Source organism: Malaclemys terrapin, chromosome 7 (genome assembly GCF_027887155.1).
Source record: "Malaclemys terrapin pileata isolate rMalTer1 chromosome 7, rMalTer1.hap1, whole genome shotgun sequence".
Classification (NCBI taxonomy): Eukaryota; Metazoa; Chordata; order Testudines; family Emydidae; genus Malaclemys; species Malaclemys terrapin.
In genome coordinates, this window is record NC_071511.1 from 119,747,063 (window position 1) to 119,769,682 (window position 22,620).

Sequence of the window (22,620 nt, forward strand, 5' to 3'; positions counted from 1 at the left end):
CTTTGTACCAAAGGTGATATAAGGAGTTGCTGATGACTTGGCATCAGCAGTGGGGCAGGTGCTGGAGAACATTATCCATTGTGGGGTTTTTGAGGGGTTAACTTAGCTGAAGATTCCCTCTGAAACCACAAGTAACGGTTACTGCTGTGCTCTGGGATTTTGGGGCTTTGTGTGCCAAAGATCCTTCTCTTTTTGTTTGGTGCAACAAGCTTCGGTAGGACACAAGAATCGAGGCACACAAAGGTACTAGCAAAACGTGTGAGCTAGTGGGTGGAACACAGGTCTGGGGGTTCTGTTCTCAGCTGTGTAATGACTAAGGCTAAGATTTTGTCACGGAAATTTTTAGTAAAGGTCACGGGCAATAAAGACAAATTCATGGAAGCCATGACCTGTCCCTGACTTTTACTAAAAATATCTATGACAAAATGGGGATCTGCGGGTCCCCTCCCCACCTGCAGTGGGGCAGCTGTGCAGTGGCTAGGAGTTCCGGAGGCCCCAGTACGGGTTGGGTGTTGGAGCTCCAGGGTCCCCCGCCAACCATGGCTGGGAGCTGCGGGGCCCCTGCCGCCTGCAGCAGCTGGTGGGTTGTAGGGTACCCCTGCCGCTTGCAGCTCTGGGGTTCCCCTGCCACCTGTGGGGGATGGAAGCTGCGGGTTACCCCCATTGCTTACGGTGACTTGGAGCTCTGGGGGCCGCCAGAGGCGGCAGGGGACCCCACAGCTCCCGAGCGCTGCAGGCTGGAGTCAGAGGTCGCTGGAAGTCACGGATTCCATGACTTCTGCGACCTCCATGACTAAATTGTAGCCTTAGTGATGACATGCCCCCTCTGTATAACTGAGGATAACTACCTCCCAGGGTGATTGTGAGACTGGATTTCAATGCAGGGTGCAAAGTGCATGGAGATCCGTGGATAGAATGGTCTGGATCAGTGCACAGTATTATTCTTAATAATAGCCTCTCTCTGTTAAATGTGATTAGAACAGTGTGATTTCCACCCCCTCCCACTTCCATCAGGCTGAAGCACAAGTCACACCCACGTGCTCTCTGCTGATACATTTCTGCAGGCTGTTTATCAGTGGGGACCGCATGGCAGACCCGTCCACGAGGGAACATCTGCTGCTTGATTCCGCCCTGGAGGCTGAGTTTAAAATCCAGGTGGTGCCATATGAATCTGTCCTGACGGAGCTGCAGGCCATCTGTGTGGGTCTCTCCCCCAAGGAGAAAGTGTGGCTCAGCGACAAAGCCAGCTATGCCCTGACTGAGGCCATCCCCAAGGTTGGTGTGTCCTGGCAGGGAAAAGGACTCCTCCTTCAAACCCAGTCCTGTGATGAGTGTTTTTACTTAGGGCACCTGCTCTCAGCTTCCCAGCAGTGCTGGGTGCTGCAGGTCTCATTCTCTGCTGGAGGGTGGCTTTGAAGAGAATGCCAGACTATCAGAGGGTTGTTTAATGCGGGGGTAGCTGTTCCCAGGGAAAGCACTCCAGCTTGTTAAGCCGATTTACCCAAAGAATTCTCAGATTCAGGGTAAGACAAGAACAGGGGAGGCAGAGGGTTGGGGAGATCTGGATAAACTAGGGTCACTGCGCATGGATCTTGCGAATGTCCCGTGCATGGCATAGATTAAATACACCCCACTGTTCAGGTGTAGATAGAACCCAGGGGGTGGGGAGGGTTGTGCTTGGTGGGAGGATCGAAAGTTCAGCTGGACCTTAGCTGAAGAGCTTGTCACAGGTGTCATAACCAACCAGTACAAAGAGTGGGTGTAAAAAGCTCGGGAGAACACAAGAATCAGGGATAGAATGGGACGTGTAAAGCTCTTTTATAGATTTAGCCAGTTGGATTAATTACAGTAAGGGACCTTCGGGGCCTAAACTACTGGGTGAAGATACTGGGGGGAGGGATAGCTCAGTGGTTTGAGCTATTAGCCTGCTAAACCCAGGGTAGTGAGTTCAATCCTTGAGGGGGCCACTTAGGGATCTGGGGCAAAATCAGTACTTGGTCCTGCTAGTGAAGGCAGGGGGCTGGACTCGATGACTTTTCGGGGTCCCTTCCAGTTCTAGGAGATAGGATATCTCCATTAATTAATTTTTTTATTTATTTTTATTTTATTTTATTTTAAGATTTAAAGAAGAGTAATTTAGGACATCTAGGACCAGGATCTTCAGAAAGGCTGAGCACCTACATATCCATAGAGCTAGGGCAGCTTCCTCCACTCAACCTTTGGAGGTGCTTTAAACCTGTCAGAGGGTACTTCAGTCCTCTACAGGCCCACAAAATCCTTGGTCCCCTTTCCTGAGTCTGCAAACAAGGATGCCAATGGGGAGGGCGATTTGCCATGTAGGCTCTTGCCCATCAGTACGAGAAGACACCCTCAGCTCGCTGCACGTAGGCCACCAAACAGCCACTGATGGCAACAGTGAGGAGCCATTATGGATTTGTGCTAGTGACCAAGAATGGAAAAATCTCCATTGCCACCGCATCCCAGCCTTTGCGTTCCTTTAAAACGACTGTGCTCATGCTCTCCCTTATTAAGGCTGTCACTTGGACAGGCTGTGGCCCTGTCCCCGTCAGATTAAGAGGCATTGGAATAATCAGCTGGGTGAAAGGGTCCCTTGTGGAGGGCCTGGGTTAAACCTCAGGTGGGATTTTCAGAAGTGCTCATTGCTGGCCTCTCTCTGCTCCCGTTGAAATCAGTCGTTTCCCCAGCACTTCAGAACAGGTTTGGGACATAGGAGCAGAGTGGTCAGGGAAGCTGTCACTGTTGTGTGGTTAGAGAGATGCTCAGAATCACTGAGGTGGGCATCGTTCACCAACATAATCACTTGATTTTAAAAAAGAATCGCGTAGACGTCTAGGTCCCAGCCATCCCCTTCCTGTAACTAATCCCACGGGATAATCTACAAGGCAGCTCTACGTTGACCACTGTGTCGCTGAGCCGTTGTGCTCAACAACCACCACTCTGGGTGGGTGTCATTTTTAATTCTTGTCCTGCAGCCACTCTCTGCTGTTCCCAGTGACTCTAAAGGGACTACACAGTGTAGTGAGCATTTTCAGGGTAGGGCTTAAAGTTGCAGTTTGGCTGGGACACCAGGGTTGAGGGCCCTTTTCCTGCAAAAAGTGCCATGGGATTTTTAAGAACAGCCTAGGTTTTATGTCTTCTGAAAGAAACCTCTCCAGCTGCAAAGGCTGTTTATATATCCGCCTGTTGTCTATTTAGTTATATAGACAAGCTAATATCTGCCCTGTTCAACATGCCAGTTCCCGCGGCCAAGAGAACAGGTATTGTGTATTATTGTTTCTCTAACAATGACATTTGATTATGTATGTTGGTTGCATCTCTGCTCTTTGTGCGTTAGTACAGATGGGGAGATTGTAAAGCTTTATCATTTACGCAGCAACAAATCTCTTCGATATATGATGGAGCTCTTTGTATCTTTCTGCCAACTCTTAAGAAACATGTGTGCTTTGCCTGATACAAAAACAAATCATCGGGATGTAGAACATGTGTAATCCAGATAAATCTCTCTGCCTCTTTCCTTCGTCAAAGCTGGCCTCCCGACAGCGTCAGATACATTGCTCTGTGCCAGTTGCTGCCGCCCTGAAAAACTGCTGCAAAGTCCCAAAACTCACTCCAACACCTCTTCTTAGAATAATTGGGTTTATTCATTTTGGGCATTAGAAGCAAGGGGTCAGCTCTTCATCTGGTGCAAACCAGTGTAGCTCTGTTGTCTTCAGTGAAAATATCTTCTGCCAAACAGCGGAGCAGAACCTCAGCTCGGATCAGTTGAAATAGCCCTGTTGAAGTCTGTAGCGGGGTGCCATCCCAGAGCACCTCCCCATGGCCTGGCATGGCCCTGCAGGCAGCTTGCCTTCAGTTTCCCCCTTTAGTTCTTTGCAATGATTGAGACTCAAGCCAGAGTACGCAGGCCTTTTTGTGGGGCCTTCATTCGGTCTCTTCCAAATACAGAGACTTTAACCCTTTTAGTCCCATCCCTCTTCTCCTTTGATCAGGAGTCCCACAGCCCTTCTTCTGGGGTCTGGCTGATTGTTCAGGCAGGCTTCTCCTCCTGGGCTGAGGAGTCCCGCAGCGTCCCTTCTCAAGGCTGTGCTCATTTCAGTCAGCTGCAGCCTTAAACCAGCAGGCCCCGTTTCCTCGCTAGGCTGGGAGCAGTCAGTAGGCAGCACTCATTCCCCTGCCGGTGTCTCCCCTATTATCAGAGAGGAGGCAGCATATATATGCTGCCCTCCTTCCCAGGGCTTGTCCTGGTTGGCTGGGAGAGAGGGGATCCTTGCCCCACCTTGCACTACAAGGGTCCTGATCCCTTAAAGAAACAGTACCCTGGGTTTCCCCCTAGCATTAGCTGTTCCCCTAGGTCAAACCACCTCTTTCCCATTACCTGCCTCTGCCCTTCCATAGGACTTGGTCCACTCCAAAATCCCAGGAACCTTAAAGGGACATGCCTTGGAACAGGGGTTGGTTGAACCCTAATTTGTACTATACTTAAAGGGGACAGCCCCCCTGTTGCAAAGGCAGTGCAGTTATGGTAGTTTATACAGCTGAGGATCTGGCCCGTAATAAGTAATTTAGGATGATGATTATTGATTATTAACTTACGTTATCTTAGTGCCTAGAGGCCTCAGCTGAGATCAGGGCCCCGTAGTGGGAGGCGCTGTGCAAACGTATAGCGAGAGACAGCCCCTGCCCTGAAGAGCGTACGGACAAGACAGGCAAAGGGTGGGAAGGGGAAAAAGAGTTAAGTGACTTGCTCAAGGTCAGTCTTCAGGTGCCTAGCATAGAAACTGAGTCCTGAGTCCCAGTCCTGTGCGACTCATATCAGCTGAATGTCCAAGCCAGGGTACTGTAAAGCTTACTGACGCACGGTGTAGATTTACCCTGCTCCTCTATCAAAGCCACATATTGCTGGTGTAGACAGGAGTCCAACATCGTATATAACACAGACCTTGCAAACCCTGTATAGATTTGCTTGCAAAGGTGCATAAATATACTTTTATTGGAAGATAAATAGACCCCGACGACATATCTAAAAATGTCAACCGATGTACTGCATAGATTGGAGACTATCTGACTGATGAATGTAATGTCATAGGAGCATTCGGCACTTTATTTCCTCAGACTGTAGCAGTCGGTCTCCTGCTCCTGTAAAGTGTTTGGAACTGGTAAAGCATCTAGTGGTCAGAGCAGAGGACTTGGAGTCAGGACACCTCGGTTTTATTCTTAGCTCTGCCACTGACTTGCTGGGAGACTTCAGGCCAGTCACTTCTGACGGAATTTTTTAAAGGCTCCATTAGTCCTGGGTGCCCAGCTAGACTCTGATTTTGTACCATGTCCAAGCATAGATCAGACGCAGTGGAGGGAACTGGTTGTGGATCCCTGATTCAGAGCCATCCGGCCCTGGCACAAGTGAGATCCGCAGAGGGGCAGTCTTTACTTGGCATCGGTGTAAAGTCCCTTGGGGATGTTGTGCCAGTGGAGGATTGATCAAAATAGAGCTCTCCTCTGCCACACCTTCTCTGGGGTTGCCAACCCTCCAGGATTGTTCTAGTGTCTGTAGGAATCAATGGGGCGGGATAGCTCAGTGGTTTGAGCATTGGCCTGCTAAACCTAGGGTTGTGAGTTCAATCCTTGAGGGGGCCACTTAGGGATCTGGGGCAAAATCAGTACTTGGTCCTGCTAGTGAAGGCAGGGGGCTGGATTCAATGACCTTTTGGGGTCCCTTCCAGTTCTATGAGATAGGTATATCTCCATATATTATATTATTATTTTAATCAAAGATTAATCTTCAATTAAAAATGATGTCATGTGATGAAACCTCCAGGAATACGCCCAGCCAAAATTGGCAACCCTTACCCTCTCTGTCTTCTAGTCTCCCTCAACATGCCTCTCCCCTTCTCTGAGGATGGGTGGCAGCTGGGCTAGGAGGTGATGGAGCCATCTCCATCAGTTTTATGCCAGCGGAAAGTTCTGCCCAACGGGGGATTCTCCACTGGCCACCTCTGTCTGCTTTAAGGCCACTTTATGGCACAAGACCGGAGAGTCGAACTGTTAGGGCCTGATTTTTAGGAATGCAACTCACCATAGATTTCAGTTAGAGCAGCGAGTGCTCAGCCCTCTGAAAATCAGGTCCTATGTGTCTCAACTGGCGCACCCAAGATTATAGGTGATCGTTGAAAATTTGGGCCTAAGCCTCTTTGTGCTTTAGTTTTCCCATGTGGAGCTCAAAGCTAATGGTTCTGACGTACTGCATGTGGCTGTCATCGCTCTTCGTTCTTTCTCTGAGTTATAATGAAGGTGGTAAACTCCTCAGAACAGGGACCAGCTCTCTGCCGTGTTCTGGCCAGCGCTTAGCAAACCAGCAGCCATCGGCACAGAACAAGACCGTTTGCTGAAGGCTATTGTAGAAATACAAACTGCGGTGATGCTAAAGTCCAAGATATTCAACATGCAAGATCGTGCAGTTTGAATAATCAGGATGTAATCCCTGCCTTTGTGCTCTAGGCTCACCGCTACCTCACCCCGTATACCCCCATATGCATCGCGAAAGCCGTGAAGAACACAGCCGAAACAGAAGGCATGAGAAGAGCACATGTAAGTGAAGCACCGAGTGCATTTCAGATCATCTCCCAGAGACGGGGATTATGTTTCCCTTTCAGGGTTGGGGGAGTGTTTCAATTGGACTCATGTCTGGGATTAAGAAGCAAATAGTACTTTGGATGTTTTCTTTCCTAACCTTCTGCCACACTCCCGCTGCTATTAACTTGGTCTTCTGCCTATTTGGTGCTCTCTTTAAAGCTTTCTGAATCCTTCTTGTGCTCTCAGACATTGCTTGGGACAAACAAGGCTCTGCCATCCCTTTCTATCTTGCTCTTTGCTGCAATGGCTGCCTTGGTGCATTTCTATCCCCTAACTTTTTACAAGGACCGGGCGTTGGCTGATCGCCCCAGCCCAGCAGAGCAGTGCACTGCTTTTTGTCTGGTCCCTTCCCTTTGTCCTGGGGGACCCTACCAGGTGTTGAAATCCCCACTGGCAGAGCTCTCAGGATCATTGGAACACACAAGCCTTCCCACCACGTTTAAAGCCCCAGTGAAGGCTTTAAAGCTATGAACAACATGTATAGCAGTGCTAGTCACCATACATGTTTTCAGTGGGAACTATACAGCGTTCCAGACCCATATTTAGCAGGTGAGCCCTGCAAAGCATGGATTGTCCCTTTGCTATGTCTATACAATGCCCAGTGCAATGAGGCTCTGATCTGTACTGGGGTCTTAAGGCATTACTGCTGTACAACCATGAACTACTAATATTGTGGGGTAGAAATAAGGAACCAAAAGTATACTCTCTAAACCCTAGTACTGAATACTCTGGCCCAGACCATTACAAGGGGCTAATCATTTTGGATGTCTCCATTTTTGGGTGGCCAAGTTGACGCACCTGAAACGGGGCTGATTGTCCGAAAGTGCCGAGTTCCCCGCCTTCGAAAAAAACTAGGCCCCCTTTAAGGTGTCTCATTCTGGGCTCTTAAAATCTCTGGAGCTGCTTTGGAAAATCATGGGCTCTTGTTTCTCCAGTTCGCCTTCTCATCTATAACCGTCAGGCATCGGGCATCAATCTACTTTATTTTATGCCACTTTGGGCTCCGGGACCCCCAAGCTGTAATGCCATCCAGGATGGACTTGGAGCATCCATGCCAGTTTTATTATTCTTATTTCCAGCAGTGTCCACAATGTGCTAGGCACTCTCCAGACATAGCTATGCTTGCTGTACTCACTGCCAGGCAGTCCCATGGCCTTCTTGTCTAGTTCACATTTGCAAACAGGATATAGTATTCCAATGAAACTCTTCATGGGTTCAGTCTGTCACGGCGCCAATATCTTCCTGAGAGGTGTGGAACCCTCATCTCCCAGCTCAGAAGGGGTGCTCAACCCCTGACAGGAGCAGGCCATGTAAGCAGGTGGAACCTGCTAACCAGAGTGGCTCTCGATTCCCCTCAAGTGGCTAATCCATCTATGGAGGTTATGACTCTGCTACTGTATTTGAGCTACAGCACGTGACTCCTTTTGCTCAGGCAACAGAGGACCATTTTAGGTCCAGAGGTCCTCTGTTAAATCCTTGCTACTGATAACCCATCCAGGGTGGTTGCAAAGGTACTTGAAATGCAGTCACTTGAATGGGAAGAGCAGGAATGGGGTGACATATACCTAGGGTGACCAGATAGCAACTGTGAAAAAACAAGACGGGGGTGGGGAATAGAAAAATATGTTTTATTGCAATAGACTCAAGAAGCTCTGTCTGCTTAGCTTACCAACAACATAATGGCTCTTCAGTCGGACAGAGAAAGGGCTTTAAAATTCAGACAGGCAATACTGTGGATATTTTTAACAGTGAGAGTAATTAACCATTGGAACAATTTACCAAGGATCATGGTGGATTCTCCATTGCTGACAATATTCAATCAAGATTGGATGGTTTTCTAAAAGATCTGCTCTAGGAATTATTTTGGGGGAAGTTTTATGGCCTGTGTTATACAGGAGGTCAGACTAGATGATCACAGTGGTCTCTTCTGGACTTGGAATCTATGTATGAATTTCTGCTGCTTGCATTAATCAGAGAAGTTAGAGGCTAGACGGACTGCTTAGAGATTACTTACCTCATCTCCCTGTCAGTGTACCCTGTGTTAATATCTAATTGTCTTTGCATAAAAAAGACTGTTTCCATTGCATTTATAAATCGTACGTGCACTCAATTACTTTTTCTTTTTTACCCATTTTAATATAGATTAAAGATGCTGTCGCTCTGTGTGAGCTCTTTAATTGGCTAGAGAAAGAGGTATAGTATTGATTTCTCATGTTTTAATGTAGGGATTTTACTACATAACATTTTGCATTAGCATAAGCTTTTCAATGCTATGAATATTCTTTTGAGTAGTTCTGCTAGGAGAGGAAGAAAAAGCGCCTGTTTTTCTCTGATTTTCAGGCTGTGGATTTGATTCCGGTTTCCGTCAAAGGTGGAATGAGCTTTTTGAATCATCCTCACATTTATTAAATGCGATCAAAAGGCAGATTAGGCAAACTCGCCTAAGTGGGTGAGGAAGGATCTGTCCAGGTCTAATATCGGAGATACTGTCTGCCTGCTGACTTAGTGTAGTAGATCGTAGAATAGTGTCGCATGTTACAGTGCGGTGTTACAGGGACATTCTCAAGATAATCTGTATTGCCCAGTGGCTAGGGCAGGTTAGGGGTCTAAATCCCACTGACTTAATCTGTTTGGGTGTTTTTGTGAATCCCACTAGGTGTCTCTCTGCATCTGTAGATGCCTAAGGACCTTTGTAAACCTGGCCCTAGGTCATGTGACTGGTCTGCTCTGCCATTTGCCCACTGTGTGACCTTCGGCAAATCACTGCATCTGTGTCTCCATTTCCCCCTCACTAAAACGGTTAAACTAAAAGTGACCATATATTTTGTGCAGTGCTTTGAGATCTGTGGCTAAAGGCACTAGCTGAGCATGGCTAGCTTTTATATATAAGTATTGTATGTTTTAATAATATTTCCATAAGTGTAGTATTAGTGTCTTAGATGCAAATAAGTATTAGTGCTAAAAATACAGATTATGGAAAGAACTGGTTAAATCTAGTTTGATTTTCACCATTATTTGTTCTGAATTTGTACATTTCAGCACAGTGTCCAATCCCAGAAACAGCTGCTGCCATGTGTGACATTATTCCTACGCACAGTCTCATTGAAGTCAAGACATGCTGTAGTAGCTGTTTGCAAACTGGGGCCTAAAATTCTCTGATTCTGCACTGGTCAGTTTCACTTCCTGGCTCTGGCACTCTTAGCACAATGCTGCTGAGTTTGGGTTTCTATCACTGCAGGGGGAGAGTGAAATAAAACATCAAAATGTGAATAGCCTTTACACAACCTAATCTTACAGGGACAAAGATGGAGCCTCTTTCATAGTTTACTGGTTTCCTTTGCTAATTGGCTTCCGAGGCGCCGACTTCCCCAGTACCTGGGAGGTGCTTGATCCCCGCTCTGCCCCTTCCCCCAAGACCCCGCCCCCACCCTGCCTCTTCCTGCCCCTGCTTCTCCCCTTCCTGCCCCCAGTGCCTCCTGCATGCCACTGAACAGCTGATCGTGGCAGGCGGGAAGCGCTGGGAGGGATGGGGGTGAGCTGATGGGCGTGGCTGCTGGCAAGCAGGAGGAGCTGATCTGCGGGGCTTCGATGGGTGCTGAGCACCCACTGTTTTTTTTTCTGTGGGTGCTCCAGCCCCAGAACACCCACAGAGTCGAGGCCTATGGTTGGCCTGATAACTTAGCCAAGATCTTGTCCATTAGGTTCCAAAGGGATCCGTTACTGAAATATCAGCTGCGGACAAAGCAGAGGAGTTTCGCAGGTAAAAAAACAAAAATGAAACCTCAATCCGGACGTTTTCTGGGTGGGTTTTTGATTCTTATTCTGTGTTAATTTACCCTTTCCTTGACGCATGTTATCTGAGGACAAGTCGCTTTCCTAGGGTTTTATTTGGGCACTAGAAAAAGAGGGTTTGTGTCTGCTGGGTTAGCATCTCTTGGGAGGATCCCATTCGCCACCTTTCCCTGCCTTCCTCTGCTGCTGGTTACTGGCTTCTCCCTTAGGCGGGCTGGGTCATGAGATTTGCACGGGGAGGCAGGAGGCTCTTGTGAACTTGCAAGATGGAGATGATAATACTTCCCCAATTCACAGGGGAGTCGTGAAGGGGAATTCATTAGGGCTGGATTCTCCAGACTCCTGAGGCCAAGGTGTGCCTTGTAAGCAACATGCACATAGTGGAGAATCGGGGCCATTAATGTCTGCCAGGTGCGTGGATACTGCAGGGATGGTGCTATAAAAATAAATAATGAGTAAGAACCAGGCGTGGCGTCTGAAGGCCGAGATTTGGAGCTGGGGAGGATGTTGGCTCCCTAGGAGGTGCGGAGACCAGGTGATTTGGGAGAAGGCAGGACTCCAGCTAGATGGGAGGCTAGGGGCTGAACTTACTTGACTCCTGTCTCACAGTAGAGCCACCTCTAAGCTTGTCCTGATGGCTGCGGGACTGACCTGATCTTTTTATGGAGGGGAAGGTTTTGGGGTGAGGTGAAATGGAGTGGGGGAGGAGGTTGGCTGGCTAGCTAGAGACTGTTTTATTATCTGAGCTGTGCTGGGGACACCCACCTGCTCTGGTGCGTGTCTCTCACTCACATGTGCGTGTTCACGGTGTTTCCTTTCAGCCAACAGAACGGTTTTGTCGACTTGAGCTTTGCTACGATTTCGAGCACGGGTCCGAACGGCGCCATCATTCACTACAAGTAAGAGAAGCGCAGCCCCTGTGCTCTTCAGCAAACGCACTTCCAATAGCCTGCATTGCTTCTCCACGGAGCTACAGCTGAGGACAGAAGAGTGAGATTATTTGGTTCAGACAAGGAAAAATATATCCCCATCGCTCACCTTTTTTGCTTTATATTGGCCCAGCTTCCTTCCCCAGGAGATACGGATCCCAGTGCACCACTTGGGATGCTGGCGCTTTGATGCCAATGTTGTACCAGGACTTCATGGCCAGCAGAGGACCATCCCAGGTGGTGGCTGGCTCAGCCTATCCAGCTGGCTCCACTCCAGTGTTTGAGTTGGAATTGGAGGTGAAGGCAATAGATAATTTAACCCATGGAATGGATCAGTCATCATGGCTGTGCTGGGGCAATGAAGAGGTCCTCTGCGTCCCCCATAGCATCTGCCAAACCTTGGTCTGCAGAGTTTTTTCTGAGGGGAGGGCGGGTTGGCCAATTCTGGCTGCCTCCTCCTGGTGGATGATTTGGATTCCTTGTGAGGAAATTGCTAATTATTTTGCAGAGCGGGATGGCTCCTGACGACAGACAGGGAAGAAGGGGTGTGTGTGTGTGTGTGTGTGTGTGTGTGTGTGTGTGTGTGTGTGGGTCATTCTGACTGCTCAGGAGTGCGGGGAGATGGGTTACCTGCAGTGTCTAGGAACTTGCTCCTTCTGAAGAGGGGAAGGAGTGGGGGAGGCAGGGGAACTGTGCTGAAATCACTCTGCACATCCCACGGCTCAGGCTCTGTGCAAATTCCAGCATTCAGAGAAGAAGTTGGAGCCGACCGATCTGAACTTGCCCCTGACATTGTCGCTCAACAGCCGCCTTGGGCTGGAAATGTTGAAATTACGGAACAAACAATTTTTCATTTAATTCAATAGGCCGGTTCCCGAGACCAACAGGGCTTTGTCTGGGAATGAGATCTACCTCCTGGATTCTGGCGCTCAGTACAAGTAAGTGGTGCAGGGTCGCTGTAACTCTTCTTTCAGTTAGAATCAAGAAACGTTTAGTGCGCAATCTGCAGGGCGGGAATCTCCATTGCTTTGGTGACGGCTGCAAAGGGCTAGATTTGGTGCTGACTAAACAACTTGACGAGCTGTTATTTTTAAAGAACACCTGTAATGCAGGTCTTGTCTCTGTGCCCTGAGTGTAGCAGTTGGTGGGAAATTGCACCATAATGTTTAAAAAGAAAATAGTTTCTAGGCCACCACTGTGACTCTAGCTGGGGTCACTGGGCGGTGAAAGGAACAGGTGGCCTTGCTGGCATTCGTAAAGGGGCAAAGGATTCAATGGGCCATTATCGTTATTAGGGCTCGCTGGTATGATGTTTACAGAACTGTCATCAGGTCGCCGCCCCCTGGGCACCGCCTCACGGCAGGGCGCGGTGCTGCTGTCGCTTTGCCTCCGTGTCCCTGATGCTCTGGTGGCTTACGGCTCAGCCCTCTGGCTGGGTCACTGCGAAAGTTGAACTCTCCTCCCCCTTCCTGGATAGCACGGTCTAAAGTCACCTTCCGCAAAGGAGTTAGACTCCCAGCTGTCCCACTCCGTTATTGGCTTCAGCTAGATTCCTCTCCCCAGGTGGGAGTGGCTGGTCTGCCCTCTTTCCTAGCCAGCAGCAACCAAGCGAGCTCTCCCCTTTCCAGCCCCTTCCTGCAGTCCAGGTTGGGCCGATCATGCTTGCCACAGCTCGTTAGCCCGCCACAGCCCATGTGGGATTTATGTACCCCATCACAAGAATGGACAAAGAGGGATTCCCTACCCAGAAGATGCCAGTATTGTCTGGCTGTACCAGCTCAGGAGCAGACCGGGGAGGGAGCTGTGACTCATAGTTACAATTGATCTTTGATTCCCCCGTAGGCCCAGCGAGGATGTCATCTGCTAATGCTCTTGGCCAGCAGCAGTTTACTTCACCCTCCAAGCTGTCTCAGCTCTGCTAGCTGGTGTCCTGGGGGCAGAATCAATTCCCTGTCCATTCCCCACTCACATGCCTTGGAGGGTGGAGGTACAGCCCCGCCCACCTGCCCCTACACTTCAACTAGTGATGCCGGCATCCTGTGCAGCAAAGTAAGGGCATGTTGGGCAAGTAACCATGCTGCTCACTGTTCAGATGATGCCAACAGAGGGCCATGTCCGGGACAAGGGCAGTACTATTGTGCATTCACTCTGAAACCTAATGGTTGCCTCTTGATGCCCCGTGGAGTCATGGAGACTGAATTCCTGTCTGATCCCTAGAGGTAGCTCAGGTCCGAGCCATACTGCTGGGGAAGCTGAGCGCGTGCTGTACTTGTTTGATAGATCAAATTGGTGGACTACGACTCTGCGGCTGTTCCACCGGGACCTTTCACAAGCACTAACTCGATAGATTAAAGACGTTTTGTTCAGCAAGGGAGCGGGGCGGACCTGATCTCTCCTTTGAGAGGAATTGTCTCTTTGGCGCTTTGGCTATTGTTACAGTCATTTATAAAGGGCTTTGAAAAGGAAGCGCTTGAACATACTTTGATATGATTTTTACGGGTTCTTTTCCCCCCGCGGCGGACTAATTAACCATTCCTTTAGTGTCACAGTGAAAAGCAGCCCCTTGAATAAAATATGAGTTAGACATTGATGGTATTTAGCACAGTACTGGGGCAGAGATGCTGAGTTTGCCGCTGCGGAGAAGTTAAATCCTGAATGCTTTAGGAGTACGACCTGTGTGGGCCAGGATCAAATGTATGCGCAGGGATTGACATTTCAGAAATAACTAGTGATTTGGGGTTGAATGCCAAACTTGAGATACCTTATGGGGTCTCATTTTCAGAGAGCAGGACTTCAGCCCTTTCTGAAAGATCAGGGTCGTTTGAGGGTCTCAAACTGAGAAGTGAGTAATGATCGGGGCTGCCAAGGATTTATCCCGTGGTCAAAGGGGATTTACGTGTCTTTTTGCAGCCATTAGCTATCATGTATGCATCTGTTTTTCTTAAAGAATGCAGTTGTGGATTTAGTCTGCTTCAAAACCACCCTTGATACAAATGACGTGTAATGGTCCCTTCTCTGCACTATAGAGCAGAATGCTGTGCATGAGTTGTCCACTCTAGAATTAGTTGCATTTGCGTGGCACTCCAGATGTATAATTTGCGAAATGCTCTGGGAGGAAAGATGACATTTGAATGTCAGTCAATACTGTTCCATACGGTGCATCAGTGTGTTCGGGGACTCATAGATAAGGACTACTATGATCCTCTAGTGTGACCTCCTGCATAAATCGGGGTGTTGAACGCTTTGATTCAGTTACTGGAAGTGACAAGCGTTACAGCTTTATTATTGGGGTAAGATGTATTCCCTCCGTTTGAGCTTGCGTTCTGTGACTTCATTTGCTCTTGTTTCGAAGGGATGGCACGACGGATGTGACTCGGACAATGCATTTCGGCACCCCATCGGCTTACGAAAAGGTAATTGGACATCTTGTGTTTGGAGAACAAGCTCATGGCATTAGAGATATTTAAATGATCGTCACTTTTTAAGGAAAAAAAAGGTAAAAATGATATGAAAGTAGTAACCGTGGCTCATTTTGTACCATCCATTTGCTAATAAAATCGATGAGGATTCTTAGATTCCAAGGCCAGAAAGGACCATTGTGATCATCTCGTCTGACCTCCTGTATAGACCATAGGACTCCCCGGAAACAATTCCTGGTTAAAAAGGAAGCTGCCAGGATTCAGAGTGCCAAAATTTAACCTAAGAAAATAAAATATAAAGAATAGCACCTTCCCCATCTCAGAATCCACACTCCCCATCTGGAAAACGATCTGGCTTCCCCCAGAAAAGTTCAGTGGCAATGTGCCGAAAGCTCAAACCACCTTGCTGGGTAACTGACCCTACAAAAACAAAGCTCCAATGGTGAGGTGTGGCATCAAGGGCTTGTCTAACAAAGGAGTCGCACTGGTTTCACTGAAATCGGTTTAAAAATCAGCTCTCTGTGTGCACGCTGTTCTAGCACATCCTCAGCAGAGCACCCCCTTTCAGCATTGTGCGGCACACTATCCACGCAGCCTCAGGTTCCCATTCCCAGCTGGTCTTCCCCTGCTCCGCCCAGCCTCCAATGCCTTTTGGGGGGCAGAGATTTAGGCCTGGTCTGCACTAGAAAATTAGGTCAATTTAACGACGTCGCTTAGAGGTGTGAAAAATCCATGCCCCTGAGCGGTGTCAGTAAGCCGACCCAAGTCCCCTTGGAGACAGCTCTAGGTACAAGTCCCTGGTCTTAGCCAGCCTTCTGTCCACATCTGCTCTCTCTGCCTGTTCCTTCCCCAGCTGAGCCTGGCTCTAAACCCCTCCCTCGAAGCCTGACTCCTGCCCCAGATGTCTCCATTTGGGCTGACTACGTTTTCTGGAACCCATTAAGCCCTTCCTGCCATCCATGGAGGCTTGGGTCCCCCATTGCAGAGGCTCTTATATTGGTTTAAAACTGGCGTACGCTGTTATAAGCCAGTTTTAAACCGATATCAGAGAATTCACACTGGGATTTCAGCGATGCTACTAAATCTGTTTAAAATCCCATCGTTAGTTAAAATGAATGCAACTTTGCATTTATACCAGGCCTGTCTGTCTGGGTACTTACAGTAGAGCTCCTGTTTTACAAACTATTCAGGCGGTCATATCATCAAAAAGTTCATAAAATAGAACATCTTAAAATTACAGTGGGTACGGTGCATAAATTGCCATATGGGTGCAATGCATAATTTGTTGTCTTTCAAACCACTGGAAAGCTATTTCCAACACGCTGAAGGCATAGGACAGTTAGGGGATGTCGACTTGTTCTTTGACATCATTTTCTGTTATGAGATTTTTTTTTTTTTTGCCTGCTGTTGGGAATAATGGTTTGTATAACTGGTGGTTCGTAAGACTAGTGTCCACCTGGCACTCGGTTTGGAAGGCTTCAGTCCAGTCATTATTAGGGCCCTACCAAATTCACGGTCGTGAAAAATGCGTCTCGGACCGTGAAATCTGATTTATCCCCTGAAATACGGTCTTTTGCATAGGGTAAAAGTATACAAAAGTACACGGTGTTTCTGAAACTGGGGGTCTTGACCCAAAAGGGGGTCACAAGACTATTGTGGTGGTGGGGGGTCACAGTATTACCATCCGTACTTCTGTGCTGCTGCTGGTGGTGGCATTGCCTTCAGAGCTGGGCACCGATCCAGCCGCCATGGTTCTCCAGCCGCCCAGCTCTAAGGCAGCGCTGAAGTAAGGTCGGCAATACTGTGACCCCACCACAATAGTCTTGCGACCCTCTTTTGGGCTGGGACCCTCAGTTTGAGAAACGCTGAGTCTTAAGGGCTTTACATGTTTATATTTTGCCATGTTTTGTTACAACACCATGAAATTTAAGATTTAAATATCTGAAACCGTGAAATTCAAGATTTTTAAAATGCGACGTCGGTGCAGTTTACCAAAACGGACCATGAATTTGGTAGGGCCCTAGTCATTATTGATTCTCTCAGTCTGTATCTTTGTTCTCATGCTTTGCTATAGCATCACCTACTTGATGGGTTTTGCTGAGCCTCTGTAATGCTCTGCTGACCTAGAACATGCAATCGTGTTTTCAAAGCAAAGAGGGAGTTGGTTTTTATCTTCACGTTACTCAGTGGGTGCTTTTCGTTGGCAGGAATGCTTCACCTACGTCCTGAAGGGTCATATAGCTGTGAGTGCAGCCATCTTCCCTAACGGAACCAAAGGTTGGTCGCTTGCTTTGTCTCACTTCGTTCTGCAGCTGCAGATGGTTCTGAGCAGATAGGAGCCCAGACGACTGATGTGTTTGGAGAATCTTGTGACCATTTACAAGAATATTATGCTTGACAGATACAAATGAAGTCGGCAGACATAGAAGTTTTGTCTTTAGTTGTGTCTCCTGGTATAACCTTTACATTGCATCATATTTATTGATCTAGCTCCTTTAACACCGTTTGGCAATGAAACTCTTAGATTGGAGTGAAGGGAATTTGTATCTCTCTCTAGTTCCACGGGTGTAATATTTTTATTGCTGAGTTGCATAGGAACAAATCACTGGCCACCTAGAACTTTACAGTTGTCTGGATGCTGTCATTGGGAATTCAAACCTCAGGGTTTGTGTGTACCAGGCATGTGTGTACCAGGGTGAGGGAAGGCCATTTTGTCCTCTTAATCCCATCCCCAATTCTTCTGCCTCCAGTGTACCTGGAGCGACCACCTTTGAGGGTGAGCATTCTGCAGAGGCATTCAGCCTCTGGATACTCTACTGAGAGAGCTGGGGGCTGCTGCGGGTTGTTTTTATGTGACAGACGCTGTTCTGAAAGGCCAGGGGATGTCGACCCTGGAATTCTGTAGTTGGGAAGAGACTTGGCTTGCTACCCTTGATGGTGTGGGTGGTGGTCTCACTGCCCTGAGACACTCTCTCCTAGTTCACAGTAAGCCCTTTATATTTACCTAGTCCAGCTCCCCCTAGGTTGGCCACAAAGATCTTTCACAATGAAATTACCTCAAATGCAAAAAACCTTGATTGCAAAAGTCCTTCCTCCCAGTACTCTTCTGGGGACAAGGAGATGGTTTCTAGCTATCTTCCCCAGCCTGGGAAGGGCACTCCGGGTCACCCCTTTTCCTCCCAGTATTGAAGGTCTACTGGCAGACACGCCCTTTGTATTGTCACCTCCGCATAATGAGAACAGGGAGCATTTTGTCCCCCTCTCCAGGGTTTTTGTCTTGATTGATTGGGTGACCGATTGACTGGGAGACAGAGGAGCCTTACCCCACCCCGCCAGTAAAAGCTCACCTCGGGCTCTTAAATAAAGTCATCTCTTCTCCCCAAGACTCAGTCTTCTTCCAGGAGCATTTCTTCTCTCCTCACATTGGCCTTTGCTGTCTCACAGGGTCTTTGTTTGGTTGAGACTACTGTATTTGGAACGGAATAGCCTGGACCCCATCCCCCATTCCTCTTTTCCTTAAAGAGCCACTATACCCCATTACAGGTCTGTTTTATAAGCCGGTGACTTGGTTCTCTCCTTCATGTATGCTCCGGTGTCCCGTGGTAAGATCTGCAGGTGCGATCGTCAAAGACTGACTGTGCGCAGCTGGTTGGGGCCCTCTCTAAATGTCTCTCTCTTTCACCGGTTTGCAGGTCACCTTCTGGATTCTTTTGCCCGCTCTGCATTGTGGGACTGTGGTTTGGATTATCTGCATGGCACAGGACACGGAGTTGGGTGTTTCCTTAATGTGCACGAGGGTCCATGTGGCATCAGCTACAAAACCTTTGCAGATGAACCCCTGGAAGCTGGCATGATCGTTTCTGATGGTATTTAGTGTCCTTGACTATATTCTGTAGTCAGATGAGGACCGCTGTGTTAACAAGCTGCTTAGGGAACAAATCTGAAAAGCAATGGGGGTGGAGGGATGTTTCTTGCCTTTCCAGTTGCCAGGTAATTCCTTGTTTAACATATCTAAAGAGAGACCACATCCGGTTATACCTGGGATCAGGTGTCTTAAGACCCCGTCTTTCTATTGTGATACTAGAGGCCTGATTCTGCTCTCACTTCCTCCTGGTACATCAGTATAACTGCTAAAGTCAATGGAGCTATTGCTGGCAAACCAGAGCCTTAGACATATTTTCCCATTCTTCAGGGGAAGGATGGTCTTATGGCGACCACATAGGAATGGACAGCCGGACTTGTAGGACCTAATCCACTGACTGTCTATGTGACCTTGGGCAGATGTTTAACCTTTCTATGCCTCAGTTTCCCCAGTGGTAAAATATGAGGATAATAATACTTAGCTACCCTGCCTGCGGGGGTGAGAGGGTTTGTGAGACTAAATTCATTCAAGTTTGTTAAGTTGAGATCCTTACATGGAGGGCACTGTGTACAATGGGCACCCCTTAAAACAGAGTGGGACGTTTTGGCCCGTGGTAACTGGATTAGTAGTGTTTGCAGAATTCCAGTGATTCAAACAGACGTGACCCATACTTTGTATTCTTCTCTTGACATTGGAAGGTGACTCCCTAAACTGGGGCAGTCTGTCTCTCTGAGAGAACTCAGCCTGTCACCTTGCTCGGGCTGTGCATGCAGATTAGACGGAATGGGAAATTTGTTCCCCTCAGTGGGTGCCAGATGTCCAGACTATTTAGCTATGAACTAAAGCCCCAGGAGGAAATTCACCTGTTGTGATAAGTGGTTGTGCTACACGGCAGGGGTTGGCTGATTGTTGTCTGTCTCTGCAGAGCCGGGGTATTATGAAGATGAGTCTTTTGGGATCCGCATAGAAAATGTGGTACTCGTGATCCCTGCCAAAACCAAGGTGAGTGACTTCTGAGCATGCTCAAGAAGCACCTTATCACTTGGTGGTTGTAAAAACAGAAACGTCTCATGGATTTTGAATGAAAAGCCTGGAACTGGAAGCCGGTCAATATTGCAGATAGTTGTACCCACAGGTCGAGTTTTCCCACAAGGCTGGGTTACTGCACTTGCAAATGTTTCACTCAGGGAAAACGTATGAGGACTTTTCTCTGTAACGAAGACTGAGTCCTGGTCTCTTCCTGTAAACAGATAGAATGAGGACAATGCTGGTGCTGCTGTGATCTGCACCGCTCACTAGAAAAGGTCAGGCGAGGTTAAAATCTGCACAGCACTCCTCCTAAATGTCCTCTCTCTGCTCCGGAGATCCGGGGCTAGAGTCTCTGCATTCCAGCCTCTCTGTGTCACTAGGAGGTTGTAAAGCTAATGGGTCCGTCCTCTTCCCCCCCCCCCCCCCGCCCCGCTGGAGATTCCTAGGCATGGCAGAGTCTCCACGTGGGGTAGAGCTCTGCTTCAACACCAAAACCTGCCTGGCTGGGGGGATTATGCTTTCATTCAACGCAGGTGATTTCAAAAAGGAACATTTAATTGTCCGGCTAAATTTCTTTGGGTGAAATGTCACTAGAAATGCCAAAATGAGCAATTCCAGGTAGCTGCGCCCCTACAAGACGATCTCAGTTTTGGGCTTGAGGGGTCTGATCTGAAGCCCGAATGGAGACTTCCATTGACTTCAGTGGGCTTTACGTCCGGCCTTGCCACGTTTGGAACCCCAGCGAAATGTTTTCCCTTCTGAACCATGCGTAAGCCACGCCAAGCACCGGGGTTGTACAGAACACTCCTACGCAGCTGGAGCAGTTTCCAATGACTCAGGATGTCTTTCCTCGTTCCTCCGCAGTACAACTTCAGTAACAGAGGGAGCCTGACTTTCGAGCCACTAACCCTGGTTCCGATCCAGACTAAAATGATCAGTATCCCTTTACTGACACAGAAAGAGGTAAGGGAAGTAGTAGATGGAGGGGAGCAGACTCATTCTAAAGGATCCTAGTCTCGTAGCGTTACCTTCCTTCTGATGGTGATGTGACTTTGGCAGCTCACCTAAACTAATCTCTGCTTGACTCTCCTCTTACTCCCTACGCTACCCGCAGCCCTATCATGTTGCTACCCCCACTTTGTTTCCTCTGCTTCAGCCCTTCTATCATGTTGCCCCCCCACACCTAGAATAGCCCCCCCATCTCTTTTCCAGTACATGCCCTCTCCACTCTTCCTTCCTACCTTCTCCTGACCAATAGCCCCACCCACATTCCCTTTTCTGCATGTGTGTCCCGTGCAGTATCTTCATTGGCCTTCGGGCCCAGAATGGTAGCCCCTACCTAGGTGTATAGTCCCATTCAAGGCAGTGTATGTAATGACCGCAGGGCTCTCAGGCTCAAGTATTAAAAAGTGGCCACTGACTTTGTTGGAGACACTCATTTTTAGAGATGCTAAAGTAGCCACGGATCCAACTGAAGGCAAAGGGAGGACCCTCAGCACCTCTGAAAATCAGGTCCTAGGTGCCTCAGTTTTGACACCCACAGTTACAAGCTATTCCTGAATATATGGGCCTGGCCCTTTTGCCTTCTGCTCTAATGACCCGGTCAGTTCCCCACTGAGAGCTGACGATGTTGCCCATGAAAAGTGCAGGATGAACAGATCAACCTCCGCTCCCCCGCTTCTTGATTTGCATTAAACGTTGCTCCTGTCCCTTTCTCTAGTGCGACTGGGTGAACGAGTACCACCGGAAATGCAGGGAGGTGATCGGGGCAGAACTGAAGAGCCAAGGACGACATGAGGCTCTCCAGTGGCTCATCAGGGAGACGGAGCCCATCACCAAAATGCATTAAGACCAACTTAAAAAAAAAAAAAAAAAACTTTTTACATGGTGACAGTTAGAATCATTCAACCTTAAAATCCTCTAATCCCCCCGCCCCACATTTTGAAAAATGTACGTGGATTGAGGAAGAGCCTTTGATAACCATTTGGAAATAGTGAAGGGAAGGGGGCTTTTTGTTTAGCTTTTGTTTTCCTTTGTGGGGGGACAGGAGCATTCCATCTGTGAACAATTTTTCTGATAATGAGCAAATCTCAAAAGTGACGTCTTTTGCTTTTGCAGTCCGGACCTTGCTGAAACAATCATTCGAGGAGACAATAACTGGAGTGTTTTATACATGTTGGTTAATCACTGTGAAAACCCAGTGGTCTTAATTCTGGGGTTCCAGTTGCCAATACACTGCTGACGTTAACTGTTATGCCGATGAGCCTATGTTTCTGATCAGCTAATAAAAGCTTCAGAGTCCTTATTTGCTCTGTTGCCTTCAGTCTGTCTGGTCTCTGTCAGTGGTGTAACTGATTTAATTGGCCTTTAAACTCAGAGCCAAGCCCAGTCCTCACCCACCATGGGCACACCTGAAATACATAGACATGCCTTTCCCTGTACTCGGAGTTGGAGAGGTGTTAAGAAACATCATAGGAGTATTCTACTTTGTGGCAGATCTCTGCACAGCATTGCAGACAAAACCCTATGGAGGTGTGTGCATGCAAAAGGCCATGGCTGAACCGCCTGCCCGTAGGCTATAGTATTGGTCTGTCTACTTATATGGCACAGATCAATGCAGTATATGAGAGGACAGTGTCATGGAATCATAGCCCTTCCTGTGGTAGGTGTTTAAAGCAAACAGCTAAGGTGGACACAAACCAAACAGGCTTTCACAACACGTTGTGTTCATAGCTCAAGTTCCAGCTCAGTCTGCCTTTGTTTACCAGGGACTTACTCTGTCTGGATCTCAGTACAACACACAGAGACATCTAGTGGCTAAATAATAGACTGCAAATAAACATAATTATGCACAAGTGACCTGCACCCTGCCTCCATGATGGAGAAAAAAATTCCATCCTCCACAACCCACTTGTAGATCCCCCATGTAAAATCCCGG

The 22,620-nt window shown here is 48.1% G+C and overlaps 1 protein-coding gene across 2 annotated transcripts in view; it reads left to right on the forward strand.

Moving 5' to 3' along the window:
* The window catches only part of XPNPEP1 (X-prolyl aminopeptidase 1), a 40,814-nt gene extending 18,804 nt beyond the window's left edge, over positions 1–22,010 (forward strand). For both annotated transcript variants that reach the window (XM_054034790.1, XM_054034791.1), the window contains 12 exons: positions 1,065–1,275; positions 6,517–6,606; positions 8,794–8,844; positions 10,353–10,411; positions 11,265–11,342; positions 12,239–12,310; positions 14,725–14,785; positions 16,999–17,068; positions 18,484–18,657; positions 19,579–19,655; positions 20,547–20,645; positions 21,403–22,010. In XM_054034790.1, coding sequence (XP_053890765.1) covers positions 1,065–1,275; positions 6,517–6,606; positions 8,794–8,844; positions 10,353–10,411; positions 11,265–11,342; positions 12,239–12,310; positions 14,725–14,785; positions 16,999–17,068; positions 18,484–18,657; positions 19,579–19,655; positions 20,547–20,645; positions 21,403–21,531 — 1,171 coding nt within the window. In that variant the 3' untranslated portion in view covers positions 21,532–22,010. The remainder of the gene's footprint in view (positions 1–1,064; positions 1,276–6,516; positions 6,607–8,793; positions 8,845–10,352; positions 10,412–11,264; positions 11,343–12,238; positions 12,311–14,724; positions 14,786–16,998; positions 17,069–18,483; positions 18,658–19,578; positions 19,656–20,546; positions 20,646–21,402) is intronic.
* Positions 22,011–22,620: the final 610 nt, after the last annotated feature.